This window comes from Gadus chalcogrammus, chromosome 17 (genome assembly GCF_026213295.1).
Source record: "Gadus chalcogrammus isolate NIFS_2021 chromosome 17, NIFS_Gcha_1.0, whole genome shotgun sequence".
Lineage (NCBI taxonomy): Eukaryota > Metazoa > Chordata > Actinopteri > Gadiformes > Gadidae > Gadus > Gadus chalcogrammus.
The window spans coordinates 4,060,392-4,080,391 of record NC_079428.1 but is presented as its reverse complement, the minus strand read 5'-3'; the positions used below and the strand labels follow the sequence as shown (position 1 = coordinate 4,080,391).

Here is a 20,000-nt window from a genome sequence, read left to right as displayed (position 1 = left end):
ATATATATATATATATATATATATATATATAATACAATACTCGTAGACCACACTGTATGATTAATGCGTGTGTTGTGGTGCAGATCGGGGCGAGCTCCACCGGGTGGCGGTAGTGGGCCAGAACACCACCTTACTGCAGGAGGTCCCTCTGTTCCCCGCGGACCAGCCCATCAACAACATAGTGCTGCACCAGGTGGAGACACACACACACACACACACACACACACACACACACACACACACACACACACACACACACTAATACACTTACACACACACACACACACACACACACTAATACACTTACACACACACACACACACAAGCAAATGCTTACATAAACACATGCAAACACTCACGCACAAATGCAAATACTTACACACATGCACACACACACACACACGCGTGCTCACACACACACACACACACACACACACACACACACACACACACACACACACACACACACACACACTCAAAGGCGTCTCCTCCATGCGTCTCTAACCCGTGCCCCCCTGTCCCGGTCCAGGGCCAGGCCCTGGTGGGTACCCCCCAGTCCCTGGCGCGGGTCGCGGCCCAGGGCTGCGGGCTGCACCCCAGCTGTGAGGTGTGCGCGCGGGCACGGGGGCTGGGCTGCACCTGGACACCACCCGGCCACGGAGGGCCCCACGACGGGACCTGTGGACCGGCCCCGAGCGGGTGAGGAGAAGGGGGGGAGAGAGAGAGAGAGAGAGAGAGAGAGAGAGAGAGAGAGAGAGAGAGAGAGAGAGAGAGAGAGAGAGAGAGAGAGAGAGAGAGAGAGAGAGAGAGAGAGAGAGAGAGAGAGAGAGAGAGAGAGAGAGAGAGAGAGAGAGAGAGAGAGAGAGAGAGAGAGAGAGAGAGAGGAGGAGTGTCTTGGAGGTGAGGGACTTTTACACTATATTGATATGTCATTGTATGATGTTGAAGCAACCCTGTTGTTCTAATCCCTACGTCTGAGGGTCATTCCATGACGTAGATCTTTATTTCAGATTTTAAGGGCATATGTTCATATCGTATCACAAAGCGATAGCACTGAGTAGCTGCCCCGACCTTAACCAACCAACCAATTTCATACATTTCAACCGGTCTGTCCGTCTGTCCGTCCCCAGGCCCGGGCCAGGGGACATGGTGGAGGAAGCCCTGAAGAAGTGTAACAGCAGAGAGGGTGAGTTCCCGAAAGACAGAACAGCGGCCTATATCGGCACATCAGACCTTGTTATGATCAGTCACCTTTGTATCCTCAATTGACTACAGTATGTTCTGCTTTTTTACTGGAAACGTTCAATGCTGAAAGATTGTCTTTATTAACCCTCCTCTTCTTCCTCCTCCCTCTCCTCTCTATCTCCTCTTCTCCCTCCTTCTCCTCTTGCTACTCCCCTCCCCTTCTCCTCTTCCTCCTCCTCCTCCTCCTCCTCCTCCTCCTCCTTCTCCTCTTCCTCCTCCTCCTCCCTCCTCCTCCTCCTCCTCCCCCCTCCTCCCCCTCCAGGCCGGTGCACTCCGGCAGTGAGGGAGCTGCGCGTCTCCCTGGGCCTGCAACTCCTGCTGCCCTGCGTCCAGGTGTCCCCCCGGCCCTGCTCCTGGACCCACCCCCCCCAGAGACACACCCGGCAGCACCACTCCCACCTGGAGGTGACGGTCAGTGAGGAGAGCCTGGGCACCTACGTCTGCACCTGTCAGGTACGTCAGGAGGAACTCAAAGAAACCATGCGGGGAGCCTCGTCAATACAACGCAATATTAACATTGACGTTCAGGAGACGTTTTTAATCCAAAACAACTTACAATGTGGACGTTTGTCGGAAGAAAGAGAAACAATATATCGCTGCCTTTCGGTAAAGTAAGGATGTTCATAGAAGTGTCAAGCACCAACAATATCTAGGTTAACCCGTTCACCGTATAAAAACAAAAACAAAGAAGACTAGGATAAGATGCTACATAATGCAAAGTACTATTTTTAAATTCAAGGACGCACAACATACAATAAGTGCGTACATTAAGTGCCAGGATGTTCAACATACAATAAGTGCGTACATTAAGTGCCAGGACGTACAACACACAATAAGTGCGTAAGATTGGGTTGTGGGGGGGGGGGGGGGGGGGGCTATGCAGAGTCTAGGTGAACTCTGTTGAAACATGTTGTTTTAAACATGGGTCTCACTTCCTCTTCTTCTGCCTCTTGTGGGTCTCAGGAGGCGGGGCCAGATCGGGGAGAGCCCACTTCCTGTCGTCGGGCGGCCTACGATCTGGTGGTGGCGGGGCCGTTCGCCGGGGGTGCGGTGGCCACGGCGGGAAACCGCCACCTGCTGGCCATCTACATCCTGTGCTTCTGCCTGGGCCTCGCCATGGGCACCTTCCTGCTCTACTTCCTGAGCCGGCGCCACCCGCTCGGCCTGCGCCTGGCCAAGCGTTCGCTGTCGTCCGACAAGGGGCGGGACCTGCTGGGCTCCTCGGCCACGCCCCAGTCCCCCGGCAGCGCCAGCCTGCTGTCGGACGCCTTCACGCCGTCTGAGAAACGCAACGGCACGGCCATGACGTCGCTGCACTCCACGCAGGGCAACGGCGGTCCCCACGGCAACCACAGCTACAGCAGCAACCTCATCAGCAACAGCAGCAACGCCAGCAGTAACCCCGGCAACGGCCACGGGGAGCCCGTGTACTCCAACTACGAGCGCAACGCGAGCATACTGCCGGCCGACCGGCTGGACGGACGGACGGGGGAGAGGGGGAGGGAGGGGGGGGAGGATGTGGACGAGGGGCTGGGGGAGGGGCTTGGAGACTCCATGAGAGGTCTGGAGGAGGAGATGGCCAAGTTCCCGCTCTATAAGTCGCCGGCACCACTGGCGAGGTGCGAGGAGAGTTCGATATGAGCCGGGGGGATTCTTGCGTATGGTTACGAAATAAAACATTAGGAGAGGATCCCGGGTTTAATTTATGGATCGGATGCGCCGTGTCGTACCTCCGGACTGAGAGCGGAGCGGGAAGAGGATGCAAACTAGCCGCCGCGGCGCGGTTGTAGGCCTACTGCGCAGCGGCGAGCTATGAAACTAGAGTCTCTATGTGAGAAATGTATGCGGGATTGATTCCAAAGCACGTATATACATGTATGTGTGTGTGTGTGTGTGTGTGTGTGTGTGTGTGTGTGTGTGTGTGTGTGTCTGATCAAATATATTATTACAGCGGAGGGAAGATAGTCAGATGAAGAATAGGACCTTTGAAAAATAATGAAAAGAAGTTATCCAGGACGACACGTGAAGACGTATGTGTAGTGAGGCACTCCAGTGGATATGTGAAAAAAACGTAAATGTAAGATGTCAAAGAAGAAAGCTTTTTATGTTTTTCACCGACGACATTCGCACATGAAACGGACTTGACGTGTTGAATGGGAAGAGAAAAGACAATAATCAAAGAGGAAAATGTCTGCATCTTCACAGGCATGTTCACAAAGAAGCCATATTCCTTACGTGTTGTCTTTGTTGTTGTCGTGTCCCTTTTGTGCCACAAGGGGGCCAAATAAGTAGCACTTTGAACCACTGGACGACACTTCTCCGAGGCTTGTCTGAAACGCATATTTAATTTTTTATTGCTTTGTGATGTTTTTTTCTTGATGTTTCTCACCGACATGAACGCAACTCCGCGACACCTCCCACGATCCCGGGCCCGGCGTCGACTAAAAGGACAAAAGATCGCCCCCTACTGGTGAAACAACGATAATAATAATAATTGTATTTTGTACAATTGACTGCGATGACCCGATAGTGGATCGATTCGAGCTGATTGGAGCCTGCAATGGAGGGTTAGATAGTTCTAATCGCCATGATGTCGCCATCGGGCTCTTCGGAAGCAAATACGATTGCGTGGTCAAGGTTCACGAACGACAGACCAGGAGGGGCCCTTGGGAACTTGATCATGTGTTTGACATTTGGGTGCAAAGGCCCTTGAATGCCTCATGCAACTTGACCCAAATTCACCACCTCATGCTCTGTACAACAAGTGTACTAAACAAATATCTAAAAGATGTCTTCTGTATCGTTTTTGTCATGTTTTTTTTAATAAAACGTTAAAAACTGTTACTGAACACACGGTTGTCCCTACATTGATCTGGTAGCTGATCCAATAATTCAAAGGGAGCCTATACTGCGCTTTGCAATGATCACAAGAACAAGTTGACCTCTGACCTTTGATGAATTATGAGACTGAAATCTTGTAAACGCTAGGTTTTCACAGATATTATCCAAGGGTTTATTCAGGGACATTGAAGATTATTCAACGTCCTGAAGCAATATCATCGCAAACCTTGATCTACGACCATCATAGAGGTTCATCCTTGATCTGTCTTTTGCACTGTAACCTCCAACCATACCATTTAACCTGACTCTGGGGAATGGGAGAGAGCTGTTGGCTAATTGCCCAGAGACCCTGGTTCATGTCCTGCTGATTGACTTTCCTTCAATTTATTTCTAATATCATGTGATTTGTAAAGTCTAGTATAATTTCCGAGCTAATCCTAGCAGGCGTCTTGGTGGTGCCGCGGTTAAGGGGTGTTGGTTATTGGATGATTGTTTGTTGAACATTGATCATTCTCTCAGGGGTGCGGTGGAGAGCACTGTTGGACAACCTCTGTAGACCAGGGCTCCAGTCCAACTGATGAACTCTTACTTCTACATCATGTGAATTGTAGTCAAGTATAACTTCCGAGCAAATCCTAGCCGGCGTCTTGGTGGTGCAGCGGTTAAGGGGGGATGGTGTACACGTCTAAGTTTCCTTAATTAGTACAGTAGTAAGTAAGTAACACATCAATTCACATTACGGCGTCGTGTTTAATAACCCAACCGATATACCGTAACGTTGACACACTGCCACAATGTCTGATGCGCTTCAAGACAATAATCAGTGCAACAACAAAAAAAGTACTTAACTATATTTCGAAAACAGCAACTAAAACAGAGCCGAGCAAGCAACGACGGGCGTTAAACACAACCAACAGTCGAGCCTATATGAATGGCAGAACTCAGAGATGCTTGCTGAGCTTCCGCGCCGTCCTCTCGCTCGCGTCGAACGCCGCCTTGGTGTCCATCAGCTGGTCCAGCTGCCGGCGGACCCGCGCCATGTCCAGTTGCACCGTCTCGGCCTGTTGGCGCAGCGCGGATGACTCCACGCGCAGCTGTGTCGCCGACAGCGCGAGCTGGTTGCTGCGCGTGCGGCACTGGGTCTGCACGCGCTGCGCGTCTTCCAGCATGGACTCCGCGCTGGACGCCACTGACTCACACTGGTCTCGCGACATGGCCTGCGGAGAAAGGGGGCGGGCGGGTGCAGGTTTGCTGACTTTTTTTACGGTGATTCACGGTGAGGTCGGTCGGGTACCTTGGGATTAAAAGGAGGAGGTATCGGGTTCTAGACCTCTTCTGGGGGGCATAGGTAGACTGCACTGCAGACATTGGGTATATTGGGGGAAAATAAATGGCTCTGTGTGGGGTTAGTGTTTAACAGAGGTGAAAAGGCAGGAGCTCACTAGGGTCCAGCTGCAGCCCCGGAGAAACCCTGGATACCAAAGATGAACCATGGAAGTAAGTGTGACTGCCAATATGCTTAATATAGCCTATTGAGTAATATTCATGTAAAAGTTTAGAATTCTTTGCGAACCGACTCGGATCTCGGATCTGACGCCACGCCCACACTTAAAGCATTTTATTATTTCGCTCGGTCGTTCGAGGAAAACATGGACGCCAACCGGAAAGCTGTTGTCGCGGTAGCATTGGCAGAGTAGGCAGAGTTTTGACGTTTCGTCCGTCAATGGGTCCGTCGCCTCTGAGCTTACGAATCCGGAGTGCTCCAACTGCGGTCATGCCAGCCGACTCATCGAGATCGGCGGTCAAGCCAGCCGACCCAGTTTTTGTGCCGTACCTGTATATACTAGCCATTACGGTAATAGCGTCTCAGAACTAGTTTAAATTAAAAGCATTCGTCGGGTACATACAAAAAGATAGTCAATAAAAGCAAATACTTTCAAAGGAAGTGTACGGCCGTTGTGGTATTTACTTTCAAAATAAAAGCCCACCAAACATTCCAATCTGAGACATATTACAAATGATTTTGGATTCGATTTAAAAGAAAATGCCCTGTTATTCCATGCTCATTTCACTTCAGGGTTATAGTTCACAACCCCATAGGGTCACCCAAGAAGTTCCAGAACATTCTGATGTGGAGTTTCAAAATAAAAGCCCACCAAACATTCCAATCTGAGACATATTACAAATGATTTTGGATTCGATTTAAAAGAAAATGCCCTGTTATTCCATGCTCATTTCACTTCAGGGTTATAGTTCACAACCCCATAGGGTCACCCAAGAAGTTTCAGAACATTCTGATGTGGAGTTTCAAAATAAAAGCCAACCAAAGTTTCCAATATGAGACATATTACATATGATTTTGGATTCAATTTAAAAGAAAATGCCCTGTTATTTCAGGCTCATTTCACTTCAGGGTTATATTTCACGACCCCATGGGGTTAGGACACTTTGGTTGGCTTTTATTTTGAAACTCCACATCAATGTTCTGAAACTTATTGTGTGACCCCATGGGGTCTTGAACTATAACCCTGAAGTGAAATGAGCCTTAAATAACAGGGCATTTTCTTTTAAATTGAATCCAAAATCATATGTAATATGTCTCATATTGGAGATTGTGGTTGGCTTTTACTTTGAAACTCCACATCAGAATGTTCTGAAACTTCGTGTGTGACCCCATGGGGTCTTGAACTATAACCCTGAAGTGAAATGAGCCTTAAATAACAGGGCATTTTCTTTTAAATTGAATCCAAAATCATATGTAATATGTCTCATATTGGAGATTGTGGTTGGCTTTTACTTTGAAACTCCACATCAGAATGTTCTGAAACTTCGTGTGTGACCCCATGGGGTCTTGAACTATAACCCTGAAGTGAAATGAGCCTGAAATAACAGGGCATTTTCTTTTAAATTGAATCCAAAATCATATGTAATATGTCTCATATTGGAAACTTTGGTTGGCTTTTACTTTGAAACTCCACATCAGAATGTTCTGAAACCTTTTGCGTGACCCCATGGGGTCTTGAACTATAACCCTGAAGTGAAATGAGCCTGAAATAACAGGGCATTTTCTTTTAAATTGAATCCAAAATCATATGTAATATGTCTCATATTGGAGATTTTGGTTGGCTTTTACTTTGAAACTCCACATCAGAATGTTCTGAAACTTCTTGTGTGACCCCATGGGGTCTTGAACTATAACCCTGAAGTGAAATGAGCCTGAAATAACAGGGTATTTTCTTTTAAATTGAATCCAAAATCATATGTAATATGTCTCATATTGGAAACTTTGGTTGGCTTTTTGAAACTCCACATCAGAATGTTCTGAAACCTTTTGCGTGACCCCATGGGGTCGTGAACTATAACCCTGAAGTGAAATGAGCCTGAAATAACAGGGCATTTTCTTTTAAATTGAATCCAAAATCATATGTAATATGTCTCATATTGGAATGTTTGGTGGGCTTTTATTTTGAAAGTAAATACCACAACGGCCGTACACTTCCTTTGATAGTATTTGCTTTTTTGACTGTCTTTTTGTATGTACCCGACGAATGCTTTTATTTGAAACTAGTTCTGAGACGCTATTACCGTAATGGCTAGTATATACATGTACGGCAAAAAACTGAGTCGGCTGGCTTGACCGCCGATCTTGATGAGTCGGCTGGCTTGACCGCAGTGTGCTACTGGAGAAACGGAGCAATACCCCCGGAAATCGAGGCGGCAGTATAGAGTCAGAAGTCAGACCATTCGCGAAAATAGATAAAATAGTATAATATCTGATATCCATAGTGTATTTAACGTTTTATACTTAAATTATACTATATACCTGACCTAATTGCTTTCTTTTATTTATCCCATATTGTATTCACCGTAGGCAGAAACAAAGTGGAAGTGGTAGTCCACCAGCCGGTGTTCACGATCGAGTTTCAACTGCTACTTTGCAAAGAAAATGTAGCAGAAAAATCTGCAGCCTCATCACACGGGGATGATGTCAAAACTGGTTTTATGGATTCGTTAGAAGAAAACGCTACATGGCAGCATTGATTGATTAAAGCCCAACAGGTGCGCAACCCCAGCGAGGCTGCTCTGTTGCCCCCGGCACGTAGATGCGGCACGGCAGACTCAAAGTAACGAGACCTCATTGAATGAAGCTGAAGTTATTATTTTGCTTTTTTAAATCGAAAATTTGCTCTATGTTTTTACCTGTTTGCGACAAAGGACTGAATCTGTGATTTAATGTGATATAGTTAAATTGAAGAAGATTATCATGTAAGGTATTGTATACCTAATGAGGTAAAACAATGGTGATTTAGCCAATGGCCCACTGTGATGAAAGCCCTTCCATTTGAAGTTTGAAGACATTAGTACAGTGCACCCTCTAGTTATGTATGCGTCTAAACAACTGCATCCAAGGGTAAATGTAGTGTATTAGGGATATTTCCCAGTGTCACTAATATGAAATGGCTGGAGATAAAATATAGGCCTTCCTAGACCTTCAAAGGAATTAAAAGGGATACGCAGAGGTATATGAAAATGTGCCTGTTTTATTGAGACGATTTGTTTAATCCCAAATTCATCATTGTGCGTCAAGAAGGGGAATTCCCCGGGTTAGCTGTGATAATTGATTTTTAGAAACAATGTCGTTCAATGTAATGACACTTATAAGCTTTAAACAATCTCAGTGTCTTGGTGGTGCAAGTGAGAGAGCTGTTTGTTATCTGTTCTGGAGACGTGGGTTCAAGTACCCACTTCTGCACTAACCTTGGAATCCTACTACAATTTTGAAAACATGTAAATGTCTAAAATGTCATTGACCAGTATAACTTTCAACCATGTACTAGTAAGTGTCTCGGTGGCGCATGGTAGAGAGCTGTTGGATATCAGTTCCGGAGACCTGGGTTCAAGTCCCACCTGACACACTCTCACCTGGAACTCCCTGACAAACTCTCACCTGACCTGGGACACACAGACACACTCTCACCTGGAATCCAGGTGGGAGTACAACATTTTCGTTAAAGTAATGGAGCAACGTTTATCAAAACGTCCCCTCCTCCGGGTGTTTGAGCTGTTGAGGATCTGTTCTGGAGTCATCGGTTTGACTCCTACGGTGGGGGGTCTTATGGGAACGACTCTCTGCTGATTGGGTCCATTCTCTCACACATTCATTTCGAATGACTGTCTGTGGGAATGGATGGCTGTGAATGAGTGCACTCATTCACAGTCATCCATTCTCCCAGACAGTCATTCCCACTCACCCATTCATTCCCAATGACTGTCTGTGTGAATCGATGGCTGTGAATTAACTTATTCACAGACACATCCATTCACACAGACAGTCATTCACACTCATCCAATCACCAGAGAGTGATTCTCACAAAACCCCCAATTGCAGGACTCGAACCGGTGTCTCCAGAACAGATCCTCAACAGCTCTATCACCTGCGCCACAGAGACACCGACTTAGAAACAAAGAGAGTTAATTGTTGACCCTACAATACACATGACATTGTTGGAAAAAGTCTACAATCCAAGGTGAGTGTTCCTGCCAGGATTAGAACCCAGGTCATATACACGACTCAAGAACAGAACACATACAGCTCTATCCACTGCCCCACTGAGCAACTGGTTCTGACTTTATCAGAGTTCATAATTGACTTAACAATTCACAAGAAGCAATGTCGTGTGAAATTGAATGACAATTATGACCTCCAACCACTTAAAAGTAAGTGTCTCGGTGGCGCATGTGAGAGAGCTGTTGGTTATCAGTTCTGGAGACCGTGGTTCAAGTCCCACCTGACACACTCCCCCCTGGAACTACCTGACACACTCTCACCTGGGGCTCCCTGACACACTCTCACCTGCAATCCAGGTGAGAGTACAACATTTTTGTTAAAGTATCGGAGAAACTTTCATCAAAACGTCCCCTCCTCCGGGTGTTTGAGCTGTTGAGGATCTGTTCTGGAGTCATCGGTTTGACTCCTACGGTGGGGGGTCTTATGGGAACGACTCTCTGCTGATTGGGTCCATTCTCTCACACATTCATTTCGAATGACTGCCTGTGGGAATGGATGGCTGTGAATGAGTGCACTCATTCACAGTCATCCATTCTCCCAGACAGTCATTCCCACTCAACCATTCATTCCCAATGACTTTCTGTGTGAATCGATGGCTGTGAATTAACTGATTCACAGACACATCCATTCACACAGACAGTCATTCACACTCATCCAATCACCAGAGAGTGATTCTCACAAAACCCCCAATTGCAGGACTCGAACCGGTGTCTCCAGAACAGATCCTCAACAGCTCTATCACCTGCGCCACAGAGACACCGACTTAGAAACAAAGAGAGTTAATTGTTGACCCTACAATACACTTGACATTGATGGAAAAAGTCTCCAATCCAAGGTGAGTGTTCCGGCCAGGATTTGAACCCAGGTCATATACACGACTCAAGGATCGAACACATACAGCTCTATCCACTGCCCCACTGAGCAACTGGTTTAGACTTAATCAGAGTTCATAATTGACTTAAAAATTCACAAGAAGCAATGTCGCGTGAAATTGAATGTCAATAATGTCATTCTTATTAACCGTGCGTACGGGTTAGGGTTGAACCTGAGTCTACAGAGCGTTAACCAACAGCACTGACCGCTGCACCACCAAGACACCCCCAGTGCAAGTTTGGAGGTTATATTTGACTTTACCATTCACATGATGGAGAAATAAGATGCAACCATTATGGTACCTCTTGAACCCTGGTTCTGAGCAGGGCACTTGAACCTACAAAGTGTCTGACAGCTCAACATGAAGGGCTTCTTATTAGCAGTGCGTGCGGGGACTCGAACCTGCACCAGCAGAGTGTTAACCCAAAGCCCTTACCACCACACCACCAAGACACAGATCAAGTAATTTTGGAGGTTATACTTGACTTTACAATTCCCACAGTCTAGAAATAAGATGTATCCATTAAGGTACTTACTCCATCAGGGGAGTTAAACCCTGGGTCTAAGCGGTGAACAGAATCTAGGCTCAGTAAGAAAGGATGAGCAAATTCTTAATCCCTGTGAGCTGGGACTCTAACCTGCGTCTGAGTTTTGATGATTTGACGATTTTGTTGATGGCGGTTAGACTTGACTTTACAACTCACATGATATAGAAAAAACATTAGAGAACATTAGTTGGACTTGAACCCCGGTCTCAGGAGTGTCAGCCAACTGCTCTCTCCACATCCCCATGAAGGTTGGGATCATGCTGTGGTCGAAGGCTATATCAATCAGTTCAATAGAAATATCATTACAGACTTTATAGACTTATTAGACTTACTAGACTTACCCTTTAGTTAATTCACATACATTAAACAGGAATCGAAAAGGAATTGAACCCTGGTCTCCAGACTGCACCATTGTTCAAATCCTGCTGATGTTTGTTTCAAGTAAGATAGAGCAAGGATACTATAACTCTGCAAATCAATAGATTCGGCAGTCGAAAGCAAATGCTAACCCGGGGAATTCCCCTTCTTGACGCACAATGATGAATTTGGGATTAAACAAATCGTCTCAATCTGGGTAAAACAGGCAAATTTTCATATACCTCTGCGTAATCTCTTTAAATTCCTTTGAAGGTCTAGGAAGGCCTATATTTTATCTCCAGCCATTTCATATCAAGTGTCACATGTGTAGCGCTGTGAATGAAATACCGCAGACAATCTAGATCATATATATAAAACAATGACAGAAATCGTATTTGAACTTGTCTTTCATTATAAACAACACATCGCCCAGAAACGGTAGCAATATCAAAGTGGAAAAACATCTTTGATATCACAGGGAAATAGATGTTTTCAATGCATAGTACTGCTTGAGAACTTCCACCTGGATGGGTATGTTTTTGTTTATTTCAAATATGAATATATACCTCAACCCCAATATTAACAAAATATGTATAATTCCTACACTCATTTCTCTTTATTTATACAGGCACGGCAGAAGGTTCCCACACTTCATGGAGGAGGCCAAACAAATGGTGGCTGGACTACTTCTACCAGTCTTCAGACTGAAGCGAAAAAGAGAAGTGAATGACGTTTCCAGTGACAGAATACAAATATTATATTGTATAGGCTTAATATTGATTTGACTGTTTGGTTCTTTTTTTCAGTGAGTTGGAGCTGATGGCAGTCAGCATGAAGAAGCTATATCTTTAAGCTTCTGTCGATTATTTGTTAAATAAATTGTGAGGAAACTTTGGTGTGGTTATTCTTCAATGTATATTTATATCAAATTATGATGGTATACTTTACAAAAAAAATAATTTGATTCAATTAGACGGTTCCTAACGTATCGAAATATATTTTTTATTTCTATGTTATGTTAATTCAAGCGAAAAATAATTTATTTGTCTATAAAAAAATAATCGGAGGTAACTTCCGTCCAGCCACAGTACTTCCGTCCCGCCTGGATGTTCTCTCACGCCAGGGTCTTGTTCTCCGGGGCTGCAGCTGGATACTCTTGGAGCTCACAGGTTTAAACCGGGCCGTCTCGATCTCTTTGGCTTGGGATGGAATTAGTCGGCTTACTGGTGTATTTAGAAACCTCTCTCTCTCTCCCTCTCTCTCTCTCTCTCTCTCTCTCTCTCTCTCTCTCTCTCTCTCTCTCTCTCTCTCTCTCTCTCTCTCTCTCTCTCTCCTCTCTCTCCCTCTCTCTCTCTCTCTCTCTCTCTCTCTCTCTCTCTCTCTCTCTCTCTCTCTCAAAAATCCATCACTCGGAAACTGTACATTTACACCTGTAACTAGGCTGGAACTCGCAGTCATCACTTCATTACTGTAAAGTTACATTAAGTCTTTAGCGCCCAATGGATACATCTTCAAAGAAACACATAGCATCATATATGAGACACTGCTGGTACTGATATACTGGATTGTTGGCGTCTTACCGTGAATTCGCTGTAACGGTCCTTGGAGACTGGTCAGGGGTAGGTCTCTCAGTGCTGTCCGGGGTGTGTAGTTTGAGTCCCGTTAGTCCTGTGTTCAGACGGAAATTAGTGATCAAAGTCTGGTTAAATTGGTTTAAAAACAAAACTGCTCATCATTACAGTTCAAGTTTAAAAGTTCCAGATGAAAGGGTAATTAGTCTACCCATCTCGGTTTACCTCTTTCTCTCTCTTTCTGGCTCTTCTGTGACCGTTTAGGTGCAATCAAAACCAGTTAATCCCAGCAGATTAGAGAGAGCGAACGAGAGAGAGAGAGAGAGAGAGAATACCAGTTACGTCCTCTCTAAACCCATTAGATCTACTTTGATCTCTGAGGGGCGAGCCAGTGTCTACAGACCAAGGTGAAGATCAAGGCTCATGGAAACAAACTGCTTGACTTTAGCGACAGGTCCACTTTTCACAAATATTGTCGGCCAGACTTTTTCTTCCGTCATAGAAGTCACTTTACTGACTGTGTTCCTTTATTTTAAAACATCAAAGAACATGTCACATAAATTATATATAACGACAGGGGTAGGCTATATTCCACGGCCTAACACATCGCTTTTCCCCAGAAAATTTGTATTTGGATGATAGCGTGCCTTTTCATGTGCAGTATGCTTTGTAAACCACTAGAGGGCGACAACGCTTCAATTATAAAGCGCAAACACGTTTTGGAACTTTCTACTTACTTATTTTCCATGCTGTACACTTAATATTATCAATAAATAAAGGTCCTTCTCGATTATTTTAGCATCATATTTTATTACAATTTCACAGTTAACAACTCTTAATATAGAATAGAATAGAACACAAAATACATTTTAAATACAATTGGTCAGAACTTTGCCTGTGCTGGTAGGAGTGGCTAGCAGTACTTTTTTTTATCTTATTTGAAATTAAAGAGATACACGAAATGTCTTCTGTTCTAGAATACCCCAATAGAAGAGAAGCTATTTTTTGGGAACACCTAGAAAATAACCAGTTTCAAAAAGATCACCAGAAACACACATCCATTTTCAGTTACAAAAAAAAGGTAACTGAATATGGGTGAACCGTCCTAGGAGTCAGGCAGAAATACACTTAGGCAAACAATAAAGAAGTCACCATGCGTCCAGACTTTGGTAAGACTTCTTCAGTCATAAAAGTCTCCTGTGGGTGTGTGATGGTTATTCTGGGAGGGTTCGAACAGCGGTTTGTTTTCCCCGGCTGACACCTCTCCGGCCCCGCCCCCAAACCCGCCCCCAAACCCTGCCACCGTCGTGGAGCTACGGTCCAGGCAAATCTGGAAGACCAGCAGGCCGCCGGCAATGATCCAAAGGAAGAAGTTCACCCACACCGCCGTCTGAGAGAGAGAGAGAGAGAGAGAGAGAGAGAGAGAGAGAGAGAGAGAGAGAGAGAGAGAGAGAGAGAGAGAGAGAGAGAGAGAGAGAGAGAGAGAGAGAGAGAGAGAGAGAGAGAGAGAGAGAGAGATGTAGCGACATAGAGAGAGAGATATTGATTAGAGGGAGGGAGAAAAAGAGAGAGAGGTAGAGATATGGTGAAAGAGAGGGAGAGACGTAGAGAGAGAGAGACCGAGATAGATGGTCAGTTTCACTACTTTTTCGTAATGCTCAAGCTGAGGCTTGGTACCTGAAGCTTCGAGCACTGTATTACTTTTAATAATAACTAATAGGATTAACCAATACGACTAATACGATAACTAACACGACACGCTCGATGATCAATCACACCCGTCAGACTTGGAGCCAATCACGTTTGTCATACTTAAACGGCGCTGTGATAGGGAAATGTCTGACCGTGTGGTCGTCACGGACACACTTCCTGTAACCCTGATGATTTCTCAATCCATAACGCGGTTCTGCGGACGATGCTCACACTAAATGTATTCATTTATATTTATTCCGCTCTTCAATTGTATATTTCACTTTTATTTTGTCACTGCAGTGCACTATGCGTCATTCGGCTAATCAAATATTTAGAATCTTGGGTAAATGTTGAAGGAAGATTTATAATTGTCCCAATGGACTACCTTCCTAAAACTACATTATCCAGAATCCTACTGACCTCAGCATTGTGTAGTCTGGTGTAGAACTGGTGTCCGTCAAACGGAGTGGCCCATTTTGCCCCCTGGGCCTGCTCACAGCTGGGGACGACAGGTGCAGACATACATTACTCTCTCTGTGTGTGTGTGTGTGTGTGTGTGTGTGTGTGTGTGTGTGTGTGTGTGTGTGTGTGTGTGTGTGTGTGTGTGTGTGTGTGTGTGTGTGAAACCTTGCAGAGCATGATTCATGACTCAGCAGAACAAATCCACTCATAATCGTCACAAATCTATAATTCATAAAATACTTAAACCAAAACCCCCAATAGTGCTCAGTACAACCCCTGCCTGCTCTAACGTGCGTGAATGTTTATTCAGGGCTGTGGGAATGTACTCCTCCCAGACGAGGTGGCCGAGTGGTTAAGGCGATGGACTGCTAATCCATTGTGCTCTGCACGCGTGGGTTCGAATCCCATCCTCGTCGCATGGGTGGGGGTGTGAAACGCCCTTTTTCAAATAGCACTGGGCACGCAACAATCATGCATTTAACTGCATGTCGCCGGAGTAAATTGAGTTTACCAACCGAGACTCACAGTGAATGTTGCCTCATTGAGTTGTCCGTCAGATTAAGATCACCATTGTCCCACTCTTTCAACAATTTAAAAGCCCAACTATTTCCTGCTCTAACGTTGATGAATGTTTTGAAGGTGCTGTGGATTGAACCACTTCCAGACGAGGTGGCCGAGTGGTTAAGGCGATGGACTGCTAATCCATTGTGCTCTGCACGCGTGGGTTCGAATCCCATCCTCGTCGCATGGGTGGGGGATTAAAGTCCCCCTTTTTAAAAGTGCTGTGCAGGCAAAAAAACTGCACAGACATGCAGGGTATGTCACTGGAGTAAATTGAGTTTACTACCCTCGAGTCACAGTGAATGTTGCCTATTGTGCAGCTGATTAAACCACTGCTGTGTGAGAGTACAAATCACCTTTGTTCCACTCTCTCAACCCTTTAAAATCCCCTTTATTTCTGACTCTGAACGGTTACTAACGGTAAGAAACAACGTCACAGATTGGATTTTGAGTTTATATCTTATTACTACTAACGGAATACGTGCAAAATAGGACAATGGTAAAGTGTTGTAAGAGTGTGGTGAAACTGAGTTCAAAAGTCAACACAGTGTCATATCTAGATGAACCGGTCGTCAGAACTGTGTGTGTGTAAGTGCAAGAATGTGGGGGTGTGTGTGTGTTGGGTTGAATGTGTATGCACTTGTCTGCGGCCGTGTTTGTGTGTTGAATGTGTGTGTACCTGTTTGTGTTGAATGTGTGTGTGTGTCTGTCTGTGCGCGCGTGTGTGTGTGTTGAATGTGTGTGTGTGTGTGTGTTGAATGTGTTTGTGCATTTGTGTTGAATGTGTTTTTGCGTTTGTGTGTTGAATGTGTGTGTGTGTGTGTTGAATGTGTGTGTCTGTGTGTTGAGTGTGTGTGTTGAATGTGTGTGCATGTGTGTGCGTTGAATGTGTGTGTGTGTGCGTTGATTTTGTTTGTGTGTGTGTTGCGTGTGTGTGTGTTTGTGCTGAATGTGTGTGTGCGTTTGTGTGTTGAGTGTTGAATGTGTGTGTGTTTGTGTGTGTATTTACCTGTGTGTATGTGTCTGTGTATCTGTGTGTGTACGATTCTTTGTGTGTACCTGTGTGTATGCGTGTATGACGAGGTGGCCGAGTGGTTAAGGCGATGGACTGCTAATCCATTGTGCTCTGCACGCGTGGGTTCGAATCCCATCCTCGTCGATGGGTGGGGGGCGCAAGTCTCCCTTTTGAATAGTCCGGTGCCAGCAGAAAAATGCACTGACATACACGTTATGTCAACCTGTGTGTGTACGTTTCATTTGCCTGCCTGTGTGAATGTTTACCTGTGTGTCTACCTATGTGTGTGTGTTTGTGTGTATGTTTGTACGCGTACCTGTGTCCGTGTCGTGTGTGTACCCTACCTGGTGATCTTGTCCACAGCCTTCACGATGGAGCTGCAGAGCGAGTCGCGGCCGATCTTCAGAATGCAGCCGGAGATGAGGAGGAAGAAGAGGAAGACCCCACACACACCCAGGGTGAGGGTCGTCCACACACGCGTCCTGGGAGAGAGGCATAATCAAGAAACGTTGCAAGGGAGGGGAGTGAGAGACATAGACAAATAAAGACAGACAGATGGTGATCATATCGCTGCGTTGTCTCCGTGGAGAGAACGCAGCGACACCTCTACCCAAGCCCCCCCCCCCCGGAACCGTCGCATTTACAGCAGAATGAAACCCAATAAACCGCAAAAGTGTGCAGGGTGGAGGGTAAATTGGGGTTCTACCTCAAGCAGGCAATTTACCTAGGGGAGTGTAAATGTGCGTGCCGGGAAAAAGGCGTGCATAAAACAGCATATTTGTAAGCGTAAAAAACGCTCAGTGAGGGAGGACTGTATCTGAGTAGAACAGCTCCAAATAAGAAAACAAGTCAGTAAAGGGTCAATTGTGTTCTCTGTGTTGGTCTCCATTGTTGTTCTACTAAGCTGCGGACGCTTGGTGATGACTTAATACAACGTGATGACGTATATATACAAGAGGCAACCAAACGACGTTTCAGTTGAGATCGCCTAGTGTGAGCACAGGCCAGCGGCACAGCGTGGGGGGGGGGAACATCTTTGCCTAGTGTGAGTGCGCCCAGAGAGACGGACAGAGAGAGAGACCAACACACATAGATAGAGAGAGACCTGCACACATAGACAAAGACCGAGAGACAGACAGAGAGAGAGACAGACAGACAGACCCGCACACATAAACAGAGACCGACAGACACAGACAGGCAGACAGGCAGACAGGCAGACAGGCAGTCAGGCAGAGAGGCAGAGAGAGAGAGAGAGAGAGAGAAACACACACAGACAGAACAAGAGGAGAACATGCCATTTAAGGCAGTGGAATAGCCCAGGCATTCCCAACTCAACCTTGATATAAAACTGGGCGAAAACTAACACACATCCGTTTGTTTATGACATGTAGAGACACGCAGAGACCTTCAACTCCATTGTTCACCGTACTTGACAATGTCCATATTTTTGTTATTAAGTGCAACCGAAAATAGAAGCACACGACTTGGTTTCAACACACACACACACACACACACACACACACACACACACACACACACACACACACACACACACACACACACACACACACACACACACACACACACACACACACACACACACACACACACACACACACAGGGTGTTTTGATATTATGTTAACTGAGGTGGCAATACCAATACACAATGCAGATATATTATATATATATCGTTAAATGCAATAATAATTATGACAATAAATAAAAAAACTGTGACTCAAGGATACATTCCCGATGTATGGGTCAGGCACTAGGAGAGACTCACCTTTGCATGCTTCCATCGATACAGCAGGAGTAGAGCCAGTACAGTGACAGGGTGAAGCAGGTGACCGCGACAATCACAGAAATGGCCGACACAAAGTAGCACAGGGACGCTGGGCTGGACACAGTGGCTGTGATGGTTTGGGTCAGGTTGTTGAAATCCACCGTGCCATACAGCATGCACAGACCGCCGAGATTACCCTGCGAGAGAGGGGGGGACTTTTATTTTGAAGGAAAACTTGTATTTTATCGATAAAGACGCGGTTTCTTTTTTAAAAAGAATTGTTAGTTGCTAAGGAGAAATAATCTTTACATTTGTGGGGTAATATTTGTGTGAATGGCAATAACAAGCCCCAATACTTTTACTATTTAAAAAAAACGAAATACAGGGTAGCCTACTTGGTGGGAATAAACTAACTAAAGAGGGAAATAAAAAAAGACAAAGAAAGAAAGAAAGAAAGAAAGAAAGAAAGAAAGAGAGAAAGAAAGAAAGAAAGAAAGAAAGAAAGAAAGAAAGAAACTAGTGGTCAAGAAAAACGAAACACTTTCCGTTCAGGGGAAACACGTTTGTGATTGTAGTTTGATCTACAACGGAAGTGCGAAGAACTGCAGGACCGTAATGGACCTTAAAAGGCACCCAGTGCAACTTTCGAGGCTTAAAAATAAACATTCAATTTCTAGTCTTTTTTACACGATATGTAATGGTATGGAGTTATTGAAACTTACTACGTGTAAAAAAGACTAGAAATTGAATGTTTATTTTTCATTGAATGTTTACATAAAGTTGCACTGGGTGCCTTTAAGAACAGTAACAGCAGGGGCCTTCGGCAGAGCTCATGATTTCAATAAGGAGGCGGGGGCATAATTGGGCACGAGGACGACAGGTCACATGAGTTGGTCGCCGCGTTGGACTCTTTTTGGTCAACATGTGTGTATCACTTTAATTCACACACGCATTTGATTCCACGTACTACTCAAATGAGTTTCAGTAAATAAAAGACGGATACACACAAAAAAGGAAAACTAAAAAAGTGTGCGGTCTACAGAGCGGGATAAAAAAACGTCTCATTCTATCTCACCTTCACCTTTATTAAACTTGATTACAACATGATCAAAGTAGGCAAGATCATGCGATCATATGCGTTCATATCGAAATCAATCCCCCCAACTCGTGTCTAAGAAGACTTTACAAGGGGTTTCTAGATTAGACAGCCGAACTGTAGCCTATAGGTTGTGACAGTTGGGAGTAAACGTCAACAATCCAGTGAACACGCAATAGCCCAGCCAGTAAGATACGACACGTCAAGTTATGATATTTGTCTTGCACAATAAACTACCTGAGAAGCATGTGGTTCAACAAAAATGGACTTTGGCCCATAACATATCACGACACCACAGTGGATCACCATCCACTGACTTCGCCAATTGGACAAGGAATCTACCCGGAAGAGCATGCAACGTGTGGTTGATCTATTTGCCTTCCCAGA

General features: G+C 45.2%; 3 protein-coding genes, 1 long non-coding RNA gene and 3 other non-coding genes across 7 annotated transcripts in view; 6 read left to right on the top strand and 1 right to left on the bottom strand.

Moving 5' to 3' along the window:
* Nucleotides 1-4,923, top strand: part of sema4f (sema domain, immunoglobulin domain (Ig), transmembrane domain (TM) and short cytoplasmic domain, (semaphorin) 4F) — an 11,502-nt gene extending 6,579 nt beyond the window's left edge. The window contains exons 10-14 of the mRNA XM_056575725.1: nucleotides 84-193; nucleotides 530-699; nucleotides 1,131-1,186; nucleotides 1,508-1,698; nucleotides 2,209-4,923. Coding sequence (XP_056431700.1) covers nucleotides 84-193; nucleotides 530-699; nucleotides 1,131-1,186; nucleotides 1,508-1,698; nucleotides 2,209-2,886 — 1,205 coding nt within the window. The 3' untranslated portion in view covers nucleotides 2,887-4,923. The remainder of the gene's footprint in view (nucleotides 1-83; nucleotides 194-529; nucleotides 700-1,130; nucleotides 1,187-1,507; nucleotides 1,699-2,208) is intronic.
* A 426-nt stretch (nucleotides 4,924-5,349) lies between these two features.
* LOC130370227 (uncharacterized) lies at nucleotides 5,350-12,450 on the top strand. The gene is made up of 3 exons (XR_008892984.1): nucleotides 5,350-5,583; nucleotides 12,062-12,155; nucleotides 12,240-12,450. It is a non-coding gene; the product is annotated as an uncharacterized LOC130370227 (long non-coding RNA).
* A 951-nt stretch (nucleotides 12,451-13,401) lies between these two features.
* Nucleotides 13,402-18,741, bottom strand: LOC130370194 (transmembrane protein 179B-like). Its single transcript, XM_056575910.1, has 4 exons — nucleotides 18,518-18,741; nucleotides 17,079-17,216; nucleotides 15,117-15,195; nucleotides 13,402-14,394 (listed from the first exon to the last, which is right to left on the bottom strand). The coding sequence occupies exons 1-4, from the start codon at nucleotides 18,691-18,693 to the stop codon at nucleotides 14,185-14,187; spliced, it is 603 nt and encodes a 200-aa protein (XP_056431885.1). The 5' UTR covers nucleotides 18,694-18,741; the 3' UTR covers nucleotides 13,402-14,184.
* Nucleotides 15,493-15,574, top strand: trnas-gcu (transfer RNA serine (anticodon GCU)). The gene has a single exon. It is a non-coding gene; the product is annotated as a tRNA-Ser (tRNA).
* Nucleotides 15,822-15,903, top strand: trnas-gcu (transfer RNA serine (anticodon GCU)). The gene has a single exon. It is a non-coding gene; the product is annotated as a tRNA-Ser (tRNA).
* On the top strand, nucleotides 16,797-16,878 carry trnas-gcu (transfer RNA serine (anticodon GCU)). The gene has a single exon. It is a non-coding gene; the product is annotated as a tRNA-Ser (tRNA).
* The window catches only part of syt4 (synaptotagmin IV), a 5,306-nt gene continuing 3,829 nt past the window's right edge, over nucleotides 18,524-20,000 (top strand). Inside the window, 1 exon segment of the mRNA XM_056575800.1 lies at nucleotides 18,524-18,560. Coding sequence (XP_056431775.1) covers nucleotides 18,524-18,560 — 37 coding nt within the window.

Bases quoted from the DNA above. Each gene is read 5' to 3' on its own strand.
- LOC130370194 (XM_056575910.1), bottom strand. From the start codon at position 18,693: ATGCTGTATGGCACGGTGGATTTCAACAACCTGACCCAAACCATCACA. The intron at 17,217-18,517 runs GTGAGTCTCTCC...CCTCTCTCCCAG, and splicing joins ATCGATGGAAGCATGCAAAG to GACGCGTGTGTGGACGACCC. The intron at 14,395-15,116 runs GTCAGTAGGATT...TCTCTCTCTCAG, and splicing joins CCAGACTACACAATGCTGAG to ACGGCGGTGTGGGTGAACTT.